The 27396-nt window shown below is 45.8% G+C and overlaps 1 protein-coding gene across 9 annotated transcripts in view; it reads right to left on the reverse strand.

Annotated features, from left to right (window-relative positions):
• LOC144129009 (uncharacterized) overlaps nucleotides 1–27046 on the reverse strand; it is a 54995-nt gene extending 27949 nt beyond the window's left edge. For 8 of the 9 annotated variants that reach the window (XR_013313851.1, XR_013313852.1, XR_013313850.1 and 5 more), the window contains exons 1-9: nucleotides 26983–27046; nucleotides 23734–23814; nucleotides 21151–21387; nucleotides 19787–19843; nucleotides 18028–18159; nucleotides 15918–16064; nucleotides 9361–9594; nucleotides 2578–2619; nucleotides 1066–1188 (exon numbers count right to left, since the gene is read on the reverse strand). Coding sequence is in view for 4 of the 9 variants with exons in the window: in XM_077662874.1 (XP_077519000.1) it covers nucleotides 1066–1188; nucleotides 2578–2619; nucleotides 9361–9594; nucleotides 15918–16064; nucleotides 18028–18159; nucleotides 19787–19843; nucleotides 21151–21352 (937 nt within the window). In the remaining 5 variants the exon portion in view is untranslated. The remainder of the gene's footprint in view (nucleotides 1–1065; nucleotides 1189–2577; nucleotides 2620–9360; nucleotides 9595–15917; nucleotides 16065–18027; nucleotides 18160–19786; nucleotides 19844–21150; nucleotides 21388–23733; nucleotides 23815–26982) is intronic. The other variant, XR_013313849.1, reaches the window with a different exon arrangement.
• Nucleotides 27047–27396: the final 350 nt, after the last annotated feature.

A 27396-nucleotide genomic window follows, 5' to 3' on the forward strand; every position in this document is an offset into this window, starting at 1 on the left:
CTTTCGTGAAGCATGTTTGTCGGCAGTTTGCATGTGTATGTAGTAAGCCGATGAAGGAACGGCAACTGTCAACACACGATTCGCATGTGTAGAGCAGCTTTTTCTCAAGCCCGAGGTCGCAGGGTCTCCATAGGAAGCTAAGAAACCAAGTGCAGCACGTGTTTTCGTCACTGGATCGTACAAGTATAGAAAAAAAGCAAACACTGCCTTCTTTGAAATAAAAAATAAAGATAGCTTTCACAGATGACAGGCGCAGCCTCCTTGAAACTGCTGTATACAGTAATGCTTTCCGCTTTTGCACTTCAAAAGCTACCACCGGCACCTGCGCAACCTCATACAAAAAATTGGCACTGGCTTAACTTGGCTAACCCGGGAATTCGGCAAAAAAGAAGGACGCTTGCTAAGCGTCTGAGGTTCGTCCATGGCAGCTCCGCTACACGCTCGCGGCAGCCGTTCTATACATACCCACGCTACCACGCGGCTATGACGTGATGTCACATGGTCTTACGAAACCCCCATCGGATGTCATCACGTGGCTTCACATCACCCCCATCCGATGTTCTTAAGGTCAAAGGCCAACCCAAAGGTCAGCCAATGTCAAAGGTCAAAACAAAGGTCAGCCAATGTCAAAGGTCAAAGGTCAACTAAAGGTCGGGGGTCAAGGTCAAGGGTAAAGGGTTCTAAATCATAACTGTACCACATATGGTAATACACGCTATCCTTGGTCGAGCTGAAGGTCGTTCAAGGTCGTTGTGCTGCCTACCAAAGACTGCTTTACCTAGCGTACTGAAGCTTCTCGCTTCAAAAAAAAAATCAATGCTAGTGCACCCACTGACGACAGAAACGCAGGCCTTCAGTAACGAAAATATGGACGCGTGAAAATTAAGCGCATAAACGCCAACCAGCTAGGGACAGCGATGTAGAGCAAGACTGTTTCGTCCCTATACGGCGACTCCCATCGCGTGCCACAAAAAGCAATCGCTTTTTTGTTTTTCGGCGGCACGTCAAGCCGCTATCAACGGCTGTAAGAAGAGATCGACTGCGCCTGCGGAGGCCATCACTCACGGCACATCTCCTCGTCAGACCCGTCCTCGCAGTCCTCACTGCCATCGCACAGCCAGCGCATGGGGATGCACTCGCGCGTTGTCTTGCACGTGAACTCGCGGCTTCGGCAGTCTTCGGACTCTGCTGCAACGCCACAAATTTCTTGTAACGTCTGCAAAATATGTTTACTTGTACTCCGTTTCGTACTCAGCGGTTCAACGCTGCCAAAGCCAGCAGAGTGCCTATTTGCACCGGCTGCGTTCGTGCCCGAAATGTAGTTCGCCATCAGTGCGAACTGCAGAGCTCAAAACTCAGAGTGGGCGAAAATTAGAGGACTGGACTCAAGTCTGCTTAAGAGCGGAAATGCGGAAGCCTTTCCCTTTCCTCTCTTTCTCCCTCCATTTGTCGTTTTTAACTTTTGTTTATCATTTGAAATTTGTATGTTTTATTTTTATTTTCTGCTTGTGTGTTTTTACTTTTTGTTTTTATTGCTTTTTATACTAAGGAAGCCTTCTCACGCATTTGCATCGTTTTTCATCGAATAATCCACACAAACCCTGCCTCAGACAAAGCATATATTTTAATTCAGTTTAATTAATTGACTAATTTACAATTCATGAACCAAACTTTTCCCGTTTCAAGACCTACTCACGCACTGCCTAACACAATCAAACTTTAACGACATAATCGGGGGGACAAAATTTGCGGACACTTTTTGCTGACACGACATAACCATATGATGTTTTCTACAATGATAACGTAACGTCTAACAACGACACCAAAGTAAGTGCCTTTGTTTTGTGACAGTGAGCGGGTAGATTGGCCTTCCACGCACTAAGGCCTCGGAAATTGGCAGTAACTCGTGCAGAGTGCTAGGCTTTTGCGTGGGCACTGTTTGCGCTGATACTGCGGCGTCACACCGTATACGAGTGCAAAATTCAAATCATGGACTAGTATTCAAGGACAGATCAAATTTGCACATCACGCTTTCAACCTTAGGCAATTTCTGTAACAAAAGAAGCCAAAGCACATCCGGAGCGTCAGTATTCGGCATGGAGTGCAAGCTGCTGTAGCATTAAGTAAAGCGCTCTCCAAAAGCTTCCGAGGCATCGCGAGCGACCGGTTAAGGTCACTGTGGCATCCTTTAGCTGAGCGAAGCTTTTGTCGCGGCCCTGGATCTAGAGGTGTTCCAGACCCTGACAAGCACAGTTCGTCTGCCTTTCTGTGATCTTGAGATCTTAGGAGTGCTACAGAACACTATCAAATATTAGAACGACGACTGCTCCGGTCAAATGTATCATCAGCAAATCAAAGCACAGAAACAGCATCGCGTACAGGGCTTGTTGGTTAAGCTAGCAGCAGAAACAGGAATATGAGCAAATACAAGCATTTCAGTGTTTACCGTTGTTTGTGTCGTGTGCACCCGCCTTTCCACGACTCTTTCTTTTTAAATATGGAAGACAACGTTTTTCAAATTAAGTCCCCTTTAACTCATACACTTTTATGCAATGCAATAAAGCGATATTCTAGTACCTGCTTTTCCGCCTTTCGCGTTCATGAGGGACTTCCGTGGCCCTGCAACAAACAGAGTGTGAGGTCAGCGAAGCCTTTGTTGTACACTCTGGGGGGGGGGCAGCATGAGCAGAAGGCGATGTTTTGAGAGGTGGAAGGTAAGCGAGATCTACATACAAGTATGTTGTCTTTAAAACAAATTAGAACTGCGCAGCGGTCAACCAACAGCCATTCGTTGAGCAGACCGCCCTTGATTATAGGAATCCCGCATTTTCAAGTAAACAGTGCACAAAAGGACAAGGGAAAGAGCAGACAAGCGCAGGGCTGACGTCAAATGGCAGCAATTCGACTAGTAACGAGATATATATTCAAGGCTGGATACCAAACAGACACGAGCGGAAAGAACTAACACACGCCCGGGCTTCCGTGTGGGCAAGCACTTTTGGCATAAAAATGTACGCCGAGGGGGTAATGAATCAGTAATCGCTTCCTGCCGCCGTCATCTTAGTTACCGTCCTGAAGCTGACGAACCTGGAGGCGATCTTCAGGTTTCTTTTATCTTTCAAGAGTTACACTCTTCACATTGAAGTGCCCGCACACATGTCCTAAAAAGCATACTTCGACCCGGATATTTATTCACAATGTTGGTATGTTCCCTGGCCTTTAATTCAGGCAGCGGTTACTATGGCGAACATACCGTTTATCGCATAACAGTGAAATATCATAAAGTACACAGCCTACTCATTTGAAAAACTTTGTGTTGTCTTTCTTTAACACCACTCAAGCACGACATAAACGAACCAGGGGTTTTAAGTAGGCTACTAATCAATTAAAGCTCCACAAAGGGCACCTTGACACCGGCACGTTGGGCAAACCTCTTCAGCTTGGTTGTGACAGCGTGGAGATAAATAAGGTATAAAGGCAACCTTCTGCCTTCCCAACCTTGGAACCTGCAAGCTAACTGCCTTTGGCGATGCTATTTATTAGCACACTTCCCGTAACACAAACCGTGCCATCTTATACATAACAAGCGTATGACTGCATCCGTACATTGCAGGCGAGAGCTTCCGCCCACTTTATCGGTACCTACTTTCTTGAGAGTATGCACAAAACACATATATTTAAGAAGTTACACCACTACTAGATGAACGAAAGCTTCTAACAGCAGTGCGCGTGTATGTCATATGCTGCTTACGCAACTGATACGATGGTTCCTATTGCAGACCTATTCCTCTTGCAAGTGTTTAAGAAGTATTCGCGCTTGCTGAAAGCAGCATGCTCACAGGTCGCAAACACAGGGAAGATTTTCGTCATCCCTTATTTTCACACTCTCTCACATACTCGAGAGGCTTGCGAGTGCTCCTGTAGAAAGGTTGCTTTTGAAATGCTTGAAAAGCTCGGTGACCTATATAAGAGCGCGGGGCCCCTTAACGTTGTGAGCGAGCGGTCTTCAAGAAAGCACCAATGGGTTTGTGAAGAGTGTGTGGACACTGTATTCCACCTTCTCATGCTGCAAGCAGTACGCTGGTCAAAGTACTGGCTGGTTTCATGAAGGGCTCAAGGAGCCCGTCAGCAGTGCGAAAATTGGAGGGAAGGATTGCTGCTCCTTGACGGACGCGTAGGTGCCTATCTCGATTTTAATACATTTATTGAAAAATATAAGGTAACGTCGCCTGGCAAAAAAAAATTGCAAAATCTCAAAAGGAGCCAACAAGAGCCCATGGCTCTATTTGTGTGCCCTCGGCGCATCTCTCTTACCGAAAGAGCTGGCCTCATTCAGAAGTACGTGCGAGATTTTTTTTTGTGAGCAAATATCTATTTGACGCCCAATGCGTATTGAGCCACTCCATCGAATAAACATTTTTCAGATTTCAGCACCCTGTTTGTCTTGCCGAGATTATGATTTCCTTGTGCGCTGTTTGCTTAATACATGGCGAGCCAACAAACCAAAGCTTTTGAGACACCCCCGCATGTCTTGCTCTCTCCTTCTCGCCCACGTTAACCCTTCCTTCCCTTCGATATCTAGGTGTGCACTGAAAGTAGGCAGCTATCGCGCCTCTCCCTGAATCTCTATCTCCGCCTCCGCTTTTTTTGCTCACACCCAACCACTACGCGAAAATATCTTTGCCCAAATATCGCTTCGTCCCTGCGGTTTCTTCACGTCAAAACTCCTGCTCAGACTGTCCCTCCCAGCATGTTTGCTTTCCTATAGGTGAGCCATCAAAAAAAGTTTTTCGAAAATCCTGGTAGCAAAGCATAGATGGTCTATGCAAATGCAAGAAGCAAGTAGCATAGAAACCTCTAGCAAAATTACTTCTTCCTGCTTTATGTAAAACCTATTGGAGTGCTTGAAATTATCACCAATCAAACAAAAACATTACTGTATTATACTTTGCTGAGATAAAGAACTGAGTCATTGTAATACCATGTCACAGCTTTAGCTGCAGACGGTCGGAAAATGGAAACGTCTAGTCTGGCGCTCGGCTTATATAGGGCGAAATGCTTGGGAAATGGGTTTTTGACCATACCTTGAGAAGTCGAAAATACCTTGTGCCGTGGCGCTCTTTCGCAATAGATGCCACTGCGCCATAAAACTCCATATTCATCATTATCATCAGAAAACGTATGATACACCGCAGCGCTTGGGAACTTGATCATCATCATCAGCCTGACTACACCCATCGCAGGGCGAAGGCCTCTCCCATGCCTCTCCAATTAATCCTGTCCTTTGTCACCTGCGCCAACTCTATGCATGCGAACTTCCTAATCTCATCCGCTCGCCTAACCTTCTGCCGCCCCCTGATACGCTTGCCTTCTCTCGGAATCCACTCGTTTAAACTTAAGGACTAGCGGTTATCTTGCCTTCGCAGTACATGCCCTGTCCAAGCCCACTTCTTTCTCTTGATTTCAACTATGATGTCATTAGCCTGCGTCTGTTCCCTCACCCACTCTACCCGCTTCCGGTCTCTTAACGTTACACCTATCATTTTTCTTTCCATGGCTCACTGTGTTGTCCTTAACTTAAGCTGAACCCTTCTCGTTAGCCCCCAAGTTTCTGCCCCGTAGGTGAGTACCGGTAAGATACACCTGTTGTACACTTTTCTCTTGAGGGATATTGGTAAACTGCCACTCATGATCTGCAAGAATTTGCCATATGTGCTCCATCCAATTCTTATTCGTCTACTTATTTCACTCTCGTGATCCGGATCTACGGTCACTACCTTCCCTAAGTCGACATATTCCCTAAGCACTTCCAGCGCCTCGCTACCAATCGTAAACTGCTGTTCCCTTGCTAGACTGTTGAACATTACTTTGGTTAATCATGATTTGCCGTTCATCTCCTGAGTGACTCAGCAAGGCAATGTCATCAGCGAATCGCAGATTATTTAGGTATTCTCCATTAACTCCCCAACTGTTCCCAATTCAGGCCTCGGAATACATCCTCTAAACTGGAGGTGAATAGCATTGGCGAGATCGTGTTTCCTTGCCTGACGCCCATCGTTATTGGAATTTTATTGCTGACTTTATGGAGGAATATGGTAGCTGTACAGTTCCTATAATATCTTCCAGTATTTTGGCATAAGGCTCATCTGCACCCTGATTCAGCAATACATGTACGACTGCTGAGGTTTCCGCTGAGTCAAATGCTTTCTCATAATCAATGAAGGCTATATATAGGGGTTGGTTATATTCTGCGCATTTCTCTACCATCTGGTTGATAGTGTGAATATGATCTATTGTGGAATATCCTTTACGAAAGCCTGCCCGATCATTTGGTTGATTAAAGTCTAAGGTTGCCCTGACTGTATTAGCGATTACCTTAGTAAATACCTTGTAGGCAACGGACAGTAAGCTGATCGGTCTGTAATTTTTCAAGTCCTTGGCGTCTCCTTTCGTATAAATTAATATTATATTGGCACTCTTCCAAGCTTCTGGTACGGTCGAGATCATAAGGCATTGCGTATACAGGGCGGCTAGTTCTAATAGCACGATGTCCCCTCCGTCTTTCAGCAGACCTGCTGTTACCTGATCCTCACCAGCTGTTTTTGCCCTTTGCATTGCTCCTAATGCTTTCTTTATTTCCTCTTTCGTTACTGGCGGCACGACGCATTCCCGCGCTCTACTGTCTCTATAAATAACGTTCTGATTAAATTGGCTAACGTATAGATTTGTGTATAACTATTCGGCTACTTTAACTATCTTATATTCAAAGTGCTAATGACATTGCCCTTCTTGTCTGTTAACACATACATCTTGTTTTTACCTAAGCCTAATTTCCTCTTCACCGCTTTTAGGCTAATCCGTTCTTTAGAGCATGCTCGATTCTCTCCATATTAAACTTCCTTATGTCGGCTACCTTGCGCTTATTTATTAACTTCCATAGCTCTGCTAGTTCTAGTCTGTCTGTAGGATTAGACGCCCTCATGCTTTGACGTTTCTTAAATCAGATCTTTCGTCTCCTGGGATAGCTTGCCGGTATCCTGTCGAACCGTCCTGCCGCCTACTTCTACTGCGCACTCCGTAATGATAGCTGTCAGATCATCGTTCACTGTGTCAACATTAAGATCGTCTTCCTCAGTTAAAGCTGAATATCTGTTCTGCAGCGATATCCTGAATTCCTCTATTTTTCCTGTTACCGCTAGCTCATTAATGGACTTCTTCTTCACTAGCTCCTTCCGTTCCCTCTTCAGGTCTAAGCTAATTCGAGACCTTACTAATTCTGTGGTCGCTACAACGCACTTTTCCGAGGACCTCCACATCCTGCACGATACCAGGGTGAGCGCATAGTATGAAGTCAATTTCATTTTTAGTCTCGCCATTGGGGCTCTTCCAGGTCCACTTCCTGTTCTCTCGTTTGCGGAAGAAGGTATTCATGAAGCGTACATTATTTCTATCTGCGAACTCTACTAATAGCTCTCCCCTGCTATTCCTAGAACCTATCCCATAGTCGCCTACCGCCTGGTCGCCAGCCTGCTTCTTGCCCACTTTCGCATTGAAGTCGCCCATCAGTACAGTGTACTGTGTTTTTACTTTGTTGATTGCCGATTCCACGTCATCATAGAAGCTTTCAACAGTCTGGTCATCATGACTAGATGTGGGCGCGTAGGCCTGCACCACCTTCAGCTTGATAACGCGGGAACTTGATAACGCGGAAGAACTTGAGTGCTCCACTGCTTCGTAGCTGCTTCCTTCCTCGCTCGAAAAAAAACCGCCACAAGTGACCACCTGAAAAAAAATGTCGCTCCATCATCCATTCCGACATGCAGGACTTTATTCACGCTGTGGCTATTTTTCTTTTTTACTAAACTTTCCTTTGTATTTTCTTTATGGTTATATTTCTTTTACTGAAATATTTTTGGAATAGAGAAACTTTCATTTCAACACAACAGCTGAGACGCTAGTAAATCATCTTTTGAGTAAACTGTTTTGCGGGCTAGGTCACTGACAACACCAGAGGCTGTACACTGCAGCAATATAATTCATTTTTCGCCGCATCCGTATTGCTAGACAGCACCTGTGACGTCATAACTGTTGTCAATGTCCGGCTTAGATATCAAAGGCAGAGCTGGGCAATGGCCTCTAATCTAGCTTTCCACACCCTGCACGATTTCAGAAACACACGGGTTAACCCCGTTCTGTTGTAGGCATGACCGCCAAATGGTTGCATTTATAAACGCTCAGTCGACGACGTTGCACTAACTACGACGTAACAAGCTCATAAGCACGAATAATCCTTGTGTTTCTGAGAAAATAATATTGTTAAAATTTTGGGCGCTACTAAGCGCCGGCACAGGCCCAATGGTGAGCTCCTTGTTTGTTTATGTTGCACGAATCGAACGATGTGCGAGTACAAAGCTCCTTCTCAGACGTTGCGCGTCTTTAAATATTCCTTGTGTTTTCTAATGTTTCAACATAAATATTGTTCAAATAATTTTAAATCCAGCGCCAGCTTTATAACAAACACCGTATTGTATGGGTCGGTACGTAGTTCACCAACAGCCACCGTATGAAACCGTGCGGTAGCTAAAAACTGCCAACGCCGAAGCTTACGCGCACGAAACCGTATGAACCTTAGCCTAGCCATACATTGCCTATAATGGTTCGTCGCCGCTCAGACTCTAATGGCGACTTCTATTTATTTATTTATTTGTTTGTGTGTTTGTTTGTTTTTACATAAAGCAGCCCCTTTATGAGGCTATTGCAGGAGCGGAATAAACAAATCTAAAGCAAACTTGATACAAGGCAAGACTTTCAGGCGTGATTCCGAGGCGATTTTGTTCTGGTCAACTCACAGAACGGGAAATTCTTAGAAATTCTGGCAGAGCAGTTCTAAAGATTGGGAGATGGAGGCATTTCACGACAACGAATAAGAAATTTATTTGCGGACTTCCTGCGCAACAAACTCCCAACGGGGCGGATTATAAGCGCGTTTTGGATGTAGAGGACCATTATTCGAGTCCCCTTGACTACTGTTTGCCTTTTTCACTCGTAGAATTATCAGCATGCTACTTATCCACGGTCTTGCCTTGGTGTGTAGTACATTTTAGGCCAGTTCACAAGGTGCTCCTGACCCTACATAGACATTTAACAAGCTACGAGGCGAGTTGGCTGCACTAGCCAGCTTTCGTTTATGTGGCTTTGACAGAACGAAACTACGCACGATTTGGGCCGCACCATTTCGACGTTGCAAGGACGATGTTTGCTCGAGTTCCTTCGTTGGGTACCAGTCAAAAATAAAAACCCCGACCTGACTCTACCCCCCCCCCCCCCTTTCCACCCCTCCTGGCGACCGCTCACACTCACCGCAGTTCTGCTCGTCGGAGCGGTCCTCGCAGTCGTTGACGCCATTGCACACGGCCCCCTTGTCGATGCAGCGGTTCACCGAGGCGCACTTGATGAGCGGCGGCGCGCATCGGGTGCAGCCCACCTCGTCCGAGTGGTCGGCGCAGTCGAACTTGCCGTCGCAGAACTTTTTCTTCAGCACGCAGCTGCTCTGGTCGGAGCAGCTCACGAACGGCTCCAGGCACACGCGGCGCGCTGCAACGACGACCGCCACGCACGCGCGTGTCTTCTTGCTGCCTTTGACTCGTTTCTTAATTTTGTTTTTCAAAAGAGGCGAGCGCGCATTCAGCGCGAGCCGCTGCGAGAGCCGCCTAGCTCTCTTCTTTCTTATCTCTCTCTCTCTCTCTTTCTTTTTTCCTCCATTTCTATCTTGCTTTTCACAGCCCACGCGACCTGCGCTTAGCGTATATTAACGCTGCTGCAGTCTCTCCACTGATACTGAGTGCCTTATAATTCCTCGGGACACCATCGGAACGCTCACAGTCATAAATCCTCGTTAGCTTGCGGACTGCAAATTTGATCCTGACACCGGTTAAAGAAAATGGCTTTGTATCAACCTCTGTTGAGCAAAAAACCGTGCAGCACTGTGGAAGCTATGTAGCTGGCTGCCGTTAATTACGAGGCCGAATTGAAAAGGCCAATTGCTTCCAAATGAAAAGCGTGTTGGTTGCACAACCAGTTTAGCCAATCACACCACACTCCAACCGCCGGTCGAAGAGCCTCGTGATTTTCCTCGTTGACAATCTGACACCGCAAACTGTAACTAAGTTCGGAAATGATGCATGATTTTAGTCACAGACGCTCGAACACTTGCTCTAATGAGATTGGAAAGCTTGTTCGGTAATTATTTTTATATATAAAGAGGAAAACTGAACACTTGCTGAGGTCGGAGGAAGTGAAAAACAACCAGAATCTAAGTCATATTCTCGAGATAAGCTGAAACAAGACTACGATGACCATTACTCACTTCTGTGAGGCTTACATTTTTGCTATAATAAAACAAAACTGCCACCTCAGCTGGTGGAAATATCGCTGTACACGCTTTCCTGCTGTTGAAGATAAACTCACGGTATCTTGTGTGAGGCACAAGAAATGGCGAAAACGGCAAAATCAAATGAGGACGAGCTTGGATAAAGTAAGTGCCATATCAGCGGATGTTGGCGCTGCTTCATCTAATCCCTGTACGTACCAAGAAATAAAGTAAAAAAAATTGCTGCGTCAGTACTCTCATCTTAAATTCAAACTGCACGTAAGAAACCGCAAACGCACTGTTTTCTGTTCTTTCTAAATAGTTTGTGGGGAGAGTGCTTTATTAAGACATGTGTGTCGCATGATGCGGTTCATTTTGCTCGGAAAAATATTTTCGCAGTTCGCAAACCTATCTCCTATTAATGTACCTTGTCATTAAAATTTATGAACTCGCCGCGGTGGTTCAGCGGTTATGGCGTTCGGCTGGCCAACAAAAGGTCGCGAGATGGAATCCCGGACGCGGCGGCCGCATTACGACGGAAGCGACATGCAAGAACTGCACTGTGTTGTGCAGACTTGGAGCACGTGAGAGGAACCCCAGTATAAATTAATTCGAAGCTATCCGATATCGCGACTTTTTCTCTCTGCCTTCTTTCATAACTCCTTAATATTTCCCTCACGGCGCGGATCAGGTGTCCACCTTAAGTAACACGATTTATGCTCCTTTCTTTTCCTCACAACCACAAGGCTACTGGCAACCAGAAAGCAGGTTAAAAATAAGCTTCGACCCAAATCTTGTGCTAGTCTGCACTTCAGATGGACTCGTCAGATATTACAGTAAAAGAAGCACTGCAAACGAGTACCTCCCGCACAACAGTGGCTTAAGCGCAGTAAAACGGCACTTCAAGTAACCCTTGCAGGCTTCAGCTATTGGTAAACAGCAACTCGGTAAGCCGCTCACACCGCCAAGCTAAGAGCGACACCTGGGCTTTTTTTGGCTGTTAATAGATCCGCACCTTCAACGGCGGACTCGTGGCGTCATCTAGTGACTCCTTGGCGAAATATTAAATCTCTCGTGAGCACCACCCACATTTGGGAAGCACTGAAGTTTGACGACACAAAAAGTCATTTTTTTTACAATGCGAGTATCCTGTGAATGAGTTAAATAGGCAGAATGGCCTATTAAGCTTATTCACAGTTTATGAACGGCCTTTGACCGACGGATCACCGTCGTCTTGCTTTATATTAAACTGAAACTCGTGACAAGCCTTCTAGCTCTTTAATCATTATTTATTTATTTATTTATTTATTTATTTATTTATTTATTTATTTATTTATTTATTCGCACTGACTGCCGACTTAATCCCTGTCTGGAGAAGAGTGCTTGCGTTGTTAACAAGGCTGATGCTCTATGTAGGCTGCAAACAAAGTAAACCGACGAGCAGTTCACAAAGGCGAAACAGTTTAACCACGTTACAAACAAAGCGATCTATAACTAAATGATGGATATGCATGTAACCAAACTCCGTTAGCTTTCGTTGTAAAACTGATAACAGTGAACATGTATGAAATCGCACTTCAGTAAGGTCAGATTGCTCCAGCGACGTGTATAATGAGTCATCCCCCCCCCCCCAATAAATAGCCAATCACTTATTCCCTTGCGTGCTCGCTCTTGACTGCGGATCACAGCTACTAGGTAGCCATAATATACGACAGTTCACAATAGCCGCGCCCCATGCACGACGCTCTTCGTGCACAAAAGCCGTGTAGTGAGCTTGTAGGTGTAATTAGTGCTGCGTCTTCCTTTTCCTCTGTTAACACGAATTATCAAACTTTCTTTGTTTTCAAGTCGCCTTGGTGGCTCTGTGATTATGGTGCTCGACTGCTGTCCCGAAAGATGCGGGTTCGATCCCGGCCGCGGCGGTCGCATTACGATGGAGGCGGAATGCTAGAGGCCCGTACACAATGCGGCGTCAGTGCACGTGAAAGAATATCAGGTGATCGAAATTATTAAGAGCCACCCACTCGACGTCCCTCACAGCCTCAGTTACTTTGAGATATTAGAACTCATTAACCCATAACCCCCCTCTTTGTTTGCGGTACGTTAATTGGTGAGGGCTACTTAAATTTCGCTGCACGCACTGCAGCTAAGCCATCGCCGTGGGTGTTAAATTCTGTCTCCCTTTTACCGCTAATGATATTCGCTATCGGTAAGTACCTCCTCCACCCAATCGACGGAGCTGCTCATGTAAATGATTACTTTCTCGATCTCTGTCAGCCGTGCCTGACATCAGCAAGCTTCTAATTGTAATAAAAAATGACGTTTTAAAGATGAAAAGCGACCATGAGTAAAATCACAGTAATTTAATACCTGGTGTAACATTGGCGATACCAGTACCTAGTTATAATCAACTAAATACGAGTCCCGGCAGAACTATGAAAAGCAATTTCTAAAGCCCAAATAAACCTCAGTATCAATATCAGTTCGCCTTTGTCAACAACTAGTCGATTAATGAAACTGTGCATTCTTTTAGGGCCTTTATAGAAGCTTTATATGTCTGAAAGGAAGAATTTCGATGGTCTTGAAAAATTATATAATGAAGTCGCCGGGCCCCCCTAAACAAGTTGAAGGCAGAGTACTACAATCGCATTTGTTAAATTCTGTGTTAAAGATCAATACCTAAGTGATTCACGGGTTCCTCGCACGTTCAATGTCGACTAGTTGGCTATCAGGATCAGCCAACATATTGATTTTTTTAATATCCTGCTCGGGCATTCAGGAGCACAACTGTGAACTTCTCCAAAAGGAAATCGGAACAGCATAGTCTTGCGCGCTTTTTATGTCTGTCACTTTCCTTCAGCTAATAATAATAATAATAATTGGTTTTTTGGGGGGAAAGAAAATGGCGCAGTATCTGTCTCATATATCATTGGACACCTGAACCACGCCGTAAGGGGAAGGGTAAGGGAGGGAATGAAAGAAGAAAGGAAGAGAGAGGTGCCGTAGTGGAGGGCTCCGGAATAATTTCGACCACCTGGGGATCTTTAACGTGCACTGACATCGCACAGCACACGGGCGCCTTAGCGTTTTTCCTCCATAAAAACGCAGCCACCGCGGTCGGGTTCGAACCCGAGAACTCCGGATCAGTAGTCGAGCGCCCTAACCACTGAGCCACCGCGGCGGGTTCCTTCAGCTGACAATTCGTACTACGTGCCAACTGAGTCAGGCAATCAGAGATGAAACTAATTCGCCGCCAAGGAGCACTACAACAGCACAAAAAGCGCTTAAATAGTCCACGCATCGTTCCTTCCTACGTTTTATTCCGCCTCACGAGACCAGCGTCTGGCGGTAACTCATTACACGTGGCAGCACAGAGCATAGCTTTATTCGCCCAGCGGCACGTGCATCTATGTACCGGGTGTTTCAAGTAAGACTAAGTAATTTTCAAAATTTGAATTTTTGAGGTAAAAATATGGCTTTCGCGGCACACCAGAAAACCGGCGAATAATTTGAAATAGTAAGGTGTAATTATCTTTTTTAACTATTAGAGTTAGGCTTCTGTTTGCGATTAGATATCTGCAGCCGGTCGTTATTGACAGCCCATACTACGTTTTAAGAGTTTCAAAAACGCGATTACCCTTGCCGCTGTTGCTCCACAAAATTAGGCTATCTCGACTAGTTACGTGCGCACAATTTGTTGGGAAACAGTGCAGAGTGTGACCACGTTTTCAAAATTCTAAAAACTGGTATGGCTGTTAGTATAACGCCCGGCTACAAATCTCTAATTGCAACCAGGCGCATAACTATAATAGTTAAAAGTTAATTATTGAAAATTAGTTAACCACCTTACTACTGGTGTCCGCCAAGCCTGGAAATATCACGCCGCAAAAGCCATATTTTTACCTCAAAAACCCTATTGTTGAAAATTACTTAGTCTTCTCTGTAACACCCGGTACAGTTCCCGTGACTAATAATAATAATAATTTGTTTTTGGGGAAAGGAAAGGGTGCAGTATCTGTCTCATATATCGTAATAATAATAATAATAATAATTGGTTTTTGGGGAAAGGAAATGACGCAGTATCTGTCTCATATATCGTTGGACACCTGAACCGCGCCGTAAGGGAAGGGATAAGGAAGGGAGTGAAAGCAGAAAGGAAGAGATAGGTGCCGTAGTGGAGGGCTCCGGAATAATTTCGACCGCCTGGGGATCTTTAACGTGCACTGACATCGCACAGCACACGGGCGCCTTGGCGTTTTTCCTCCATAATAACGCAGCCGCCGCGGTCGGGTTCGAACCCGGGAACTCCGGATCAGTAGTCGAGCGCCCTAACCACTGAGCCACCGCGGCGGGTTCCTTCAGCTGACAATTCGTACTACGTGCCAACTGAGTCAGGCAATCAGAGATGAAACTAATTCGCCGCCAAGGAGCTCTACAACAGCACAAAAAGCGCTTAAATAGTTCACGCATCGTTCCTTCCTACGTTTTATTCCGCCTCACGAGACCAGCGTCGGGCGGTAACTCATCACACGTGGCAGCACAGAGCATAGCTTCATTCGCGCAGTGGCACGTGCATCTATGTACCGGGTGTTTCATGGAAGACTAAGTTAATTTTCAAAATTTAGATTTTTGAGGTAAAAATATGGCTTTCGCGGCACACCAGAAAACCGGTGAATAATTTGAACTAGTAAGGTGTAATTATCTTTTTTAACTATTAAAGTTAGGCTCCTGTTTGCGATTAGATATCTGCAGCCGGTCGTTAGTGACAGCCCATACTACGTTTTAAGAGTTTCAAAAACGCGATTACCCTTGCCGCTGTTGCTCGACAAAATTAGGCTATTTCGACTAGTTACATGCGCACAATTTGTTGGGCAACAGCGCTGAGGGGGACCACATTTTCAAAATTATAAAAACTGGTATGGCTATTATTAACGACCGGCTATAAATCTCTAATTACAACCAGGCGCTTAACTATAATAGTTAAAAGTTAATTATTTAAAATTAATTAACCACCTTACTACTGGTGTCCGCCAAACCTGGCAATATCATGCCGCAAAAGCCATATTTTTCCTCAAAAACTCTATTGTTGAAAACTACTTAGTCTTTCCTGTAACACCCGGTGCAATTCCTATGAATAATAATAATAATAATAATAATAATAATAATAATAATAATAATAATAATAATAATAATAATAATAATAATAATAATAATAATTGTTTTTGGGGAAAGGAAATGGCGCCGTATCTGTCTCATATATCGTTGGACACCCGAACCGCGCCGTAAGGGAAGAGATAAAGGAGGGAGTGGAAGAAGAAAGGAAGAAGAGGTGCCGTAGTGGAGGGCTCCGGAATAATTTCGACCACCTGGGGATCTTCAACGTGCACTGACATCGCACAGCACACGGACGCCTTAGCGTTTTTCCTCCATAAAAACTCAGCCGCCGCAGTTTAGATTCACGGGGAACGGAAAGTCAATGACGGGAAAAGGCATGCGCCCTCCCATTGCGCCCGGCGCAGCAAACCAGTGGAGGCGCAGCTGCACTCACTGCAGTTGACTTCATCCGAGCCGTCCTCGCAGTCCGCGGTGCCGTCGCATCGCCACTGCGCCGGCACGCAGGTCTTTGTCGCGCGGCAGGGGAACTCGGTGGGACGACACTTTCCGCCCACGGGCACCGGAGGTGGAGGCCGGGTTTCTGCCAATGCAACGGAAAGCAGGCAGGTCCGTTGTCAGTGGACTTCACACTCCTTATAACTTCTTCCTCTAGGTGCGTGTGTAATAAATCATCCAAGAGGAGAAACTCCCGCACAGACACAACCACGGGCACGCAGCAAAGTGACGTCACATGTATGAAGAGTCAGACGCCCATGGAGGCACATCATCTGGGGCGCCTGGTGCCTTGGAGCAAAAGAAAACATGTTGCCGATTTCCTGGACAGCGCAGAAAGCTCCACAGTTTTCTGTTCTGATGCCGCCAACGTTCTTCCAGCTCCAAGCAGTCAGCGATATTGAGCTGCGCCTTGATTTTCGCACCGCAATGCATGCGAGCAGTGATCGAATAGAAATTAAAATGTACCGGCCTATCTCTGTGACTAGCCTTAACACTCTAAACAGTGATGCTTGCAAGTTCTGAATAATTAATTAATTATATTAATTAATTCTTTATTGGTTGATTTACTGATTTATTTATTTATTTATTTATTTGCTGCTTTATTCATTGATTAATTGTTTTATTTGTTGATTGATTGATTGATTGATTGATTGATTGATTGATTGATTGATTGATTGATTGATTGATTGATTGATTGATTGATTGATTGAAGTTACAAGGGCCGCCATTTGCTTGTAGTATAGCTTCGATCGGACAGCAATGGCACCTGTGAGCGAAAGTCGATAAATCGATCGACTATGGAAATCTGCTCATGGGGGTCACTGTTACTCGCTCTGCTGTTGTTTGGTTTGCTTTGGTTTATGGAGGTTTAACGTCCCAAAGTGACTCAGGCTATGAGAGACGCCGTAGTGAAGGGCTCCGGAAATTTCGACCGCCTGGGGTTCTTTAACGTGCACTGACATCGCACAGTACACGGGCCTCTAGAATTTCGCCTCCATCGAAATCCGACCGCCGCGGCCGTGATCGAACCCGCGTCTTTCGGGCCAGCAGCCGAGAGCCATAACCACTCAGCTACCGCGGCGGCTTTGCTGTTGTACTAGAATGATAACTATTTATTACGTGGCCGAGACTCCTGCCTTCGATACCTTGCAGAATCCATCTCCCCCTTTCGGAGCCCATTCGGCATGAAATATTTCGAACTGCACCTAATATCTAAAAAACAAACAAGCATGCGTCTGTAAACACTAGCGGTTGACGTAAACAACCCCCATCAGAAAGCCTATAGACCCGGCGGGTACAACGCGCCGCGGTCCACATCCATGGCATACTACCCCATTGCTTGTGTACTCTCCCCCACGATACCGAAAGTTCTTCGGCAAAAAACTCTCCCTGCTTTACACACACAAGTACTGAACTTGCTTCGAAAAAACAGCACAAGCACTGCCGCTGATTTTCTCGCAACGCTGCGTAGTATGCGCCGTGTCACTATGTTTGCTAGCCGCGGGGCATTTGGCTGACAGGTTTGCACCGAGGTCGTGTTTGCGGTACTACAAGGAAGCGCCGAATTTTAGCCGAAGGTGTCGCTGTAAACGTTCCCCGTGAAATACTGCTCGAGGCAGCGCCATGTCGCTATCATGAAAAGTTTCCTCGCGGCTTGTTTATATGTTCGCTTTCGAGTCGTACTTTCATTTTGCGAGTTTTCTCGGTTTGATTACAGCGCAGTAAGCATACCATTCCTGCTACTACGCGCTCATGTTGTCGTTTCTTTTCTACTCATAGCGGTCCAGTACGTTTCATTGCATGAAAGAAACGTTATCCGCATATAGCGCACAGAAACAAATATGCACGCACGCACACACACTTACCAATTAAACTGCTGATAACATTGTGCGATATATACTCGCTATGTGGTTTGTTTAAGGTACAAATAACAACGTGCGGTAAATAAGTGTGAGCACTGACGGATCGAGTTCTTTCATACTTTTCTCGCAAATACGCATCGCATGTCAACGCAGCTGTCACTAAGCAATGTTTGCACTTCGCCTAACCTGAACGGCCTGTAGAGTTTGCTGTGAAGGTGACATTTCCCGCTCCTCGCGCCGGCGTTGTTCCATTACCCATGATGTGGCGTGTCAAGTTCCCCCGCTCGGGTATGTCATGGGGAATGTCGTTCTTGTCATCTGGTAGACAGAAAAGGAATAAGGAACGCCAGCAACAACTGTCATTAGAATGGTTGCGAAGAGAGCGTCGCTGTTTATGCGAGATGTTTACGCCAGAACGCCAGATGTTTACGTAAATAGAAAGTGGCGCGCGATAAAGCACCAAAAAAGGAGACTAAGAAAAAATACAAGTTTTATACAACCCGGAGTTCCTGCTGTACAACGGCGTTTTTGGGACGACACTGTCTGCTTTGCTGAAGTAGCTTTTTCAGAGCGCAGCTTTTAAAGGCGCGCAAGTACAGCTTTCTTGGCCGAAAATTCTGAAAATTGGAAAACTGTAAGACACTGTTATGAAAACATTGAAGGTAATGGTTCGTTATTCTGATATGTAGCAAAATCTTTCAAATTGTTTACAGAGATCTCATCGAACAGTTGAGACAGCCATAGACACCCAATGGGGAACGCTCTTCGCGATAGCAAAAACGTGAATAGAAAACATAGCACAAGACTGCCGTCGGGTGATCTGCGGATATACTGAATGTTATAGTGAAATATTACATTATATGAAAAAAAATTGCGTTTATAAACGGTTTTCCGCTCAAAAATGCCTTTGTCCAGAATTGCCGGATATGGTAAAGCGTAGAACACGGCGGACTGTCAGAGATCGAGAAAAGAGAAGAACACAACCAAGGATGAAAGTGGGCCCAGAATGAAAAGGTGATGGAGAGGGTAGCGGTGTAAGAGAGAAAGGCCTTAGTGTAAGGTGGATAGTGTAGGAAAAGGAAGGTGAGGGGGGGGGGGGGGGGGGCAAGAAGGTTCATGCTCAGTTTGAGCCGCCTGTTGCGTAATGGCTTCCTAAGCGCGTTTACAGACAGCCACCATGCTTAGAACGTGCACCGCAACCACCTGCGCATTATCGACTGCGAGATGCGGTAGGAGGCAGGTACCCCCGGAACCTCTCCGTTTCAGACCGCAGGCATTGTAGGGTTTATAAAAAACGACGCACTGCCATACCCAAATGAAGCGATTCCTTGCGCAAAGATTATGAGCCTCTTGATTGTAGCACAGGTGAATGGTCGATTATGTTCGAATCACCGTAAGATACTACAAACAAAACTGTTGGTCGGAACTTGAGTTAGCCATAAATCGGAAGTCGAAGTACCGGCCATCATATACATAGACGTTTATGGGGGGGGGGGAGGGGGGGGGGGGCGTTTGTGGAGTCAACGTCGTTTACCGTGGACACTGGTTATGCTCTACACTGAATGTGCCGGCTCCGCGCCTCGTGACCCGCTCCAGACTAAGACGTCCTTTTGTGGCTTCAACGTTCCTCCTCGAAAAAAATTAGACGAGCACGTTGCAACGCGTTTTTTGCAAGGAGCAGCAAACCGAAAGAGGACGCCGCAACAGGCCAAGAGTACCGAAGTCATCGGTCTTTTTTTTGTGTGCTTCAGAAGAAGTTTATTATAAAGAGCGAAAATTAAGGCGCCATCGAACTGTTGTGTTTTAGGGACGGATTAAGCTCTCATGTTGTTGACGTTGTTCTTCTAGAGAATGGGTCTGTAGAAATAGAAAGGAGAAGCATAGGAAATCAGAAGTTGCAGTTTACATCTTCCTTGATTAGAACGTAACGAGGTGCGATAGTTACCCAAGTCCAAGGGGCTGTCATCGAAGAAGCCGGGCCTTGAGTTGAGCATTGTCTTATCTGAAAATAACAATTGCCAGACCAGATAAATTGATTTCATGGACATTTCAAAACGTCCCCGGCTCATTTTAGATTCCTGCAACGTACAGGAAGGGCTGAATGAAATACGAACAACCCCTGTGAACAAAACAGAATGTTTTACGTGTGTGGTTTCAGCTGCAGTATACAGCTCGCCTGATTCATGCTTCATGATAAAGGATCTACCGAAGTACCATCTTTGCCAGAAGTAACCAGTTAACGTGGTTTAATTATCAGCCGTATAGTCACGCTCTTACACCAACCCTAAACACCAAGAGGTCTCGAATAGTGAAGACAAGGGTTCCCCTTGCACATATTTAAGTGCTCGGCGGCACTACTAAGAAACAAAACCCGTTGGCTGGGGTTACTTTCGGCAAAGACAGTACATATTCGTAAGCAGGTTGTAAAAAATTATCTCGCTGCTAATTAGAAAAGTACGGCATATGAGTGTTCGCGTTTAATTCCGGTCTAACTGCACACGGACGGCTTAGTCAGGTTTAGCCATTCTTCTCCATTAGCAAATCATACGCTCACCAGATAATGAGTATAGAGCTTCTTTATATTTTTCTGTCATTATGAGCTGCTTTCCTTCCACGTCCTTCGCGTCACAATAGTTTGTTTACTGTTTGTCATTATTAATAATTGTTAAATTATTATTTTCAGAATAACTATATACAAACGTTGGAGATCACTGCGGCAACCCGCACTGGAGGAATGCGAAAGCATTGACGCCTCCTCGACACTACTTGCCCTTGTTTGATTCTCTTTGCCTCTCTCTGATTCTCCTTGCCCCTCTTTGCCTTATTGACTGATTGGTTAGTTATCGATTGGTTGATTACATCTATTTATTGCGAGGTTTGGTGTTAATTCATCAATTTCCCCAACTGCTGTAATTACTTGCCTTAATCACATTACCACTGATTATATCCTCTTTTGATTTAAATCGCCCATTTTGAGTTTTCAAATTTGCCGCCACGATTAGTTTTGCAATTTGGCGCCATGACTCGTTCCCGCCCACTTACTTGTTTTCACAACCATTCTCTACATTTGTGACATTTTTCGCTATAATTAATTAACTAATCATCCGATTTACGTCAAATTTTGTCCACATCATCCTCACATCGTCCTCTATAGATTACAATACTTCATTTGATCCTGCTTCTTCTGAGAACGCCACAATTGCTGCGGACACATTTTGCGGACACGAAACCGCCGACAGCCTAGAAATGCTTTCGCATTAATAAGCGCTTCCATTACAGCGGCTTGTGAGCGTGCCACCGCGCACTCACTGCAGTTGCTTTCGTCCTGGTGGTCGTCACAGTCGGCGACCCCGTCGCACACGAGCGACTTCTTGATGCAGCGCGTCACGCCGTCCACGGGGCAGGCGTAGAAGTTGGCCTGGCAACCCAGACGGATGCAGTCGCGCTCGTCCGAGGCGTCCGGGCACTGGGGCTCGCCGTCGCACAAATGCTCCCGCTCAACGCACGTCATCCCGTCGGCGCACGGCAGCCACTTCCCGTGGCAGCCTCCGGTCGCACCACGGGGAGTCGAGGGGCGACGACAATAACAGAGTGACTCATCGCATGATCAAGATGTCGATTAAATGCAGAAAACGTCAGACCGGAACGAGCGAGCCACTGAGGCAGACCCTGGTACTTGTTTTCGTAGCCTGTGTATAGGTCAGGCGGACAGACAATGGCCTGGCACAGGCGTTCTCTACGGCTACCTTTTACGGCACTTTTGTTCGAGTCCCGCGAAGGCCTTTCGGACGTTACGACAGCAATGAACGTCGACATAGTTTGCCCGTCGCGGAAACGGACGTCACAATAGCCATGGACGTCGACATAGTTAAGCCTACTCCCCATAACATGAAAATGAAAAATGGAGAGAGAAAGAGAGAAAAGAGAAACGCTTTCACATTTAGCTCTTCAGCAGACTTAAAGGGGTTGTGAAAAGAAAATGAAGCCGCCCGGTTGTAATTTTCATTGATTCAATAAATATTAGACATGCCGATTCCGAAATATTTCAGCGCGATATTGAGTCTGTATTTAATAAAGCCCGTTGGAAACAGTTGCATTTTTGCGCTCGTAAAACGACCATGCGACGCCGTCGGCTGACATGAGCACTACCCAACTACGTCAGCTTAAGACGCTTAGAAACTTAGATATGTCTTTTAGTTTCGTTTACCCCAAAATAATAGATCCATATGAAAGTTAGAAAGCGAAAGAAAGTGTGGCAATTAGACCTTTAGAGTAACTGACTACACGATGCCGACGTCAGTAATGCGCCACAGGCGTACTAAGAACGGGAGCTAGCAAGTTACAGAACTCTGAAGGTCACCGTCGTAGCTCCTAAACAAGGCAGAAAGGCCCCGAAGCTTCATATGGTTATACATTACGGTACATGCTCCCCTACTGCATTTTAATGTAACTGGTTACACGCACGAAGTCACCTAAATCCAATGGGCATGCAGGGCAGCCAGCGAGCTCAATGTCGTAACGTGCAAATAATGCGTAAGGCGCTTTTTTGCGATTACTTGTTTCGGAAGATTTCACGCCGATTTCTTAAGAGGCAATTCACCCATTTTCTCGCCCCCTCGTACGCGGCGTTGCTTCGATAACCGAGTTCGTCGTTACGAGTACTCGCTGGGCATGCTATCCGGTTAGGGACCCGCGTCATTTTGTGCTTGATGTATGAGTACCACGTCCTATAGCGATCGTCTTCTTTGTTATTCGGAGTGTGATTGATTGATTGATTCATTCATTCATTCATTCATTCATTCATTCATTCATTCATTCATTTCTTTCTCTCTCTGTCTTTCTTTATTTATTTATTTATTTATTTATTCGTTTTTACCTTTTGCACTTTGCAAAAAAGGCTACCACCGCCACTTCGCAAAGTGGCTGTTTCTTGCAGCCACAGGCACGTAATAGCACATCAGTGCCAAATTTATACAGCTAAAACAGGTTCAAGTTCTGCCTTATAGGTTTACTTTTATTCAAGCGGTGCAACTGAACGTTTTTGCATGCAAATGAAAGCTTAGACTACCACCTTACCCAGAAGGCGCGTAACTTTCTGACATACTCGGTACCAGCTGCGATCCACTACCGCGATCCGTACACGTACGCTATGAAGTACACAGAATTATGTTACGCAAAGGTGGCAGCTCCTACGACACTCCTGAGTAAGCAGCGTGTCACCCGTTTGGAACGTCGTTTTCATGATAACTACACGCTAACACTTCCTAACGCAAATGCCTGAAATAGTGACTGGTACTGGCTATGCAGTCTGTGTAAGGCGCGTCGGGCCACTCAAGGACATGGAGGAGGAACCTGGGATCCCAATTTATGGTTCGTGTGCAAGCAAGCCTCGATAAAAATGTAAAAAAAGTGACAGGTCCTGTTTGCACAGTTTGGGTCGGCGAGTTTCGTCACTTAGCGAAGTACCGCTAAAAGAAGCTCAGAACAAGATTCGTGACTAATACACGCGACCATGGCTAATTAGCGGACGAAAAGTATGCGTGCGCTCAAAATGCGTAGCAAAGGACTAATCGCAAATCACAACCCACATAAGCGGCAAGAAGCCAATACTATGAAAGTAGAGTACCGTCAAATGCATTTGGCCCGAAACTTAGAGACGACTCCGACTCTACGTGTGCTGTGGTCGTGAGAAAAATCCCCTCAAATGTTCATCAGTGATATGTTCACCGTTAGCAAAGCGCTTTTTCCGGTTCGGCAGTCATTCGCCCTGCGCGACTGACGCTTCAGCGTTTCGAGCCTATAAACATCCCTGGCGTCATCGCTTACGCTTGGCTGATCGATTGCGTTCAGCCTCCTCAAATTAGAAGCACTCGTGTTTTTCGGCATACTTACGACTGTTCAGTGACACGTTGCTTACGCCTCCCTCTGCAATTTGCGTTGACGACTGTACTGACGAAAGTAATGTCCAGCCACCTGTTGGAAAATGTTAAAAACAAGTGCCAGTGCGGGCCATGCAAAAGTAACCTCTTGCCTGATTTTCAGAAACTAAGCATGACGCGGGCAGAAAAAGCAGTGATATAGTGCTACCAGGAGACTTGTGGCCCGCGACTGGAGCACCGATTAAAGTCAGTGAGTACTAAGGATTCTTTCTCACTTGCTTTTTCGAAACATATATCCAACCGGGACAGCTGCCTTCCACCTCCATACTTCCGTTAAAGTTACTGAGACACACAAGCGTTAGAGACAAGCATGCCCGTGCGTAAGCAGCTTGAGTTTTATACACTTTTTTTTATAACCACGCGTCCTAAGGACCCTGATCTTCCTTCAAACAGTAGAATGCTATACTCTGAATATTAAAGTGAGTTCTCTCTGGCCTTACTTTTCTCCTATCTATACCGGGCTGTAATCGCGTTATTTGTCCTCATTCCATAAAGTGCACTGCTTCTGCCCCTTTTCAGAAAACATTTAAAGCCCTTCAATTACCGGTTCCGGCTTCCGGTACAACCATAATTTATGTGGCTCTTTTTTTTTCCGCCCCTGTAAGTCGAGATCATTCTTACAAATAGTTTAACACATTACCTGCCTCTCAGTTTTCATCCCTTTTGATCAGCCGTTACCACACAGAAGATTTTACTCTGCACAGCAGCTTGGGCATGTTGGTTACTCATTTGTAATTCACTCTGTAATTCTTACATTTCTAACGATGTCCCTGCATGTCTCCCTGTACTGACTCAATTGTAGCTTTGGAGTGAGCGCCTAATGCACACCTCCCTGCAGCGCCCTGGTTGACTCGCAGCCAGTGCACTTGTGACATTGCGCACAAGCCCGTATCGCAAAAATAAGGCCTGGCACCATTATTGCATCCCTGATTCCTCTTAGCCCGACGTGCTTATTGATATCCCGGTAGTGATCTATATTTAATTACCGCCACATTTACCAGTAATTTCACCCTAATAGACTGTTTGTGCTTTTAGACGCTCAGACGTACTGGCGCCGCGGTCGGGTCAGGTGCAAAAACAGAGCGAGGTTTCACCCCTATGCCTAATCGTTTGGGTGCGACTACGGTTGGAAAGTACCTCCTTCCTCACGCCCCTCCGTTTTTCCTTCATTTCCTTTTTTTTTGTGCGTGAAGTGGTCCGTCAATTAATTTTTTTTTCGCGTGCATTCTCGCTGCCTGAGGTTCGAACAGCCAGCGTTCGGGCACCTGCCACAGATTTTGAAGGCGGCTGCGTTTTTATGGAGGAAAAACGCTAAGGCGCCCGTGTGCTGTGCGATGTCAGTGCACGTTAAAGATCCCCAGGTGGTCGAAATTATTCTGGAGCTCCTCCACTACGGCGCCTATTACTTCCTTTCTTCTTTCACTCCCTCCTTTATCCCTTCCCTTACGGCGCGGTTCAGGTGTCCAACGATATATGAGACAGATACTGCGCCATTTCCTTTCCCTCCAAAAACCAATTATTATTATTATTATTATTATTATTATTATTATTATTATTATTATTATTATTATTATTATTATTATTATTATTATTATTATTATTATTATTAAGCGCATTGGCAGCCGTCGAACCGAGCGTCATTTGCGCTCCTTTTAAAGCGGCTTCTTCTTTCCTTTTGAGTTTGTTTACTGGCTCCGAAGTGAGGAAACGAAGCCACTTGTTTCCTTTTGAGGCAGTTGATTCGCAAAGCGTAAAAGAAGTGATGCGAAAGTTGTACGCCCAAACAATAACCGGGAAAATGACGTTTGTCCCTCGTATATGTTTCCGAAAACTTCCGCCGCGCACTCAGGCTATCTGGCTTCCGAGTCCAGATTGGGGCAATACGTGTAATTATTTCGCGACTTCACAATGAAAACTAAGGATTAAAACTAAACGCGCAACTTGCGTCACAATGCCACTTTTTAGGGGGCGTCCTTTTTCATCGTAGCTTAGGCTCTCTAACTTTCTGCGCGTCAGGTGCATGATTAAGCAGAGACAACGACGCAGTAAAATCGTGTTTCGGCGCGCTCCCTATTCAAGCCTCGCAAAATCGCAGCATCGCTATCGTCAACACAGGGCCCCGCGAACTTCAATCCCTTGCTATATTAGTCGCCACAGCGCAGCTTCGCAGCAACTGAACTCTCGGAAGCAGCTCAAGCGTACTGCTAACAGCGGATCAAGTTGCAAAACGAGCACAGAACTTCATTTTGAAAAGTCGGTTGCGCAGTTCGTTGCAGTATATCCGTAAGCGTCTAGTGCGCGGTGCACTTTTCGCGAGAAAAACTAATGACGCAGATTTATCCGTACATATCAGACTTTCGTACTCCTCTTCGCCATCCGTGACGAGTCTACATGCGTGCATTACCTAATGGTGTGTGCGTGGGATATATGCTTCATCTTTTGGCATTACGATTTTCCTTTTGTCGTCATCGTTGACGCTTATGCAAAACTCTTGAACTGACGAATACCGTGTGTAAGGAACTCTGAGGCTTATCAGATGTTTTTTGTCGCTTCCAGTAGCGGTGGTCCGTGCCCCACTTAAAGCCGAAAAAAAAATCTTGATGAGCAACATGAAAATAAACACCTCTTGAAGAACCAAGTGATCGAGATGACTGAGGAACGATGTTTGCGAGCGAGCCGGCTGTTTCTCACGTTTTTAATACGTGCGTCGAATGCAGCTAAGACTCTAAAGCGCAACAGGACGCAGAAATAAGAACTTCACATTGCCTGCCACTCGCACGAAGCTGACGCGGCATGGTGGATGATTTCAGACCAAATAAATTTCCACGTCTACGCATGACCCGCCGCGATGACTCAGTGGTTAAGGCACTCGTCTACTGGGCCGGAGTACCAGGGTTCGAACCCGATCACTGCGGCCACGTTTCGGTGGAGGCGAAACGCAAAAGGCGCCTGTGTGCTGTGCGATGTCAGCGCACGTTAAAGATCACCAGGTGGTCGAAATTAATCCGGAGCCCTCCACTACGGCACCTCTTTCTTCCTTTCTTCTTTCACTCCCTCCTTTATCGCTTCCCTTACGGCGCCGTTCCGGTGTCCAACGATATATGAGACAGATACTGCGCCATTGCCTTTCCCCAACAACCAATTTCAATTTTCTTCGCATGAAACAAGGAGAGCTTGGCACCCCCGTCAAGAGCACGCGTACCTTTTGTTTCTTCGCTGGTCAGGCGCGCCCTCTGGTCGGTTGTGGTGGAAGCCTCAGAGAACGGTTGCCCTGGAAAGCGCAATGTTACTCGGTTTTACCGTAGTCGCACAGAACGCCCGCCGCAGCACATGAAATAAACGCCATATGTGTTCCTTTTACTCGAGCAAGGATGTATACAAGCATTCATTTGCATTTAGATCGCAGTTAGGTCGCATTCATGTGAGAGAACTGCCTTGACGATCAGAAATAGTTATACGCACACGAAATACTTAGAACAGAAATTATATTCAACGGACGTCGAGTCAGTCTCCATTGACCACGGTGAAATGAAGCTGTAGTATTTGCAATGCAAGCTTCGTCAAGACCGCCTTCAGCCAGTTCGTGATCAAAAAAGAAGGGGGGGGGGGGTGCTTT

Source organism: Amblyomma americanum, chromosome 4 (genome assembly GCF_052857255.1).
Source record: "Amblyomma americanum isolate KBUSLIRL-KWMA chromosome 4, ASM5285725v1, whole genome shotgun sequence".
In the NCBI taxonomy this organism is placed as follows: Eukaryota; Metazoa; Arthropoda; class Arachnida; order Ixodida; family Ixodidae; genus Amblyomma; species Amblyomma americanum.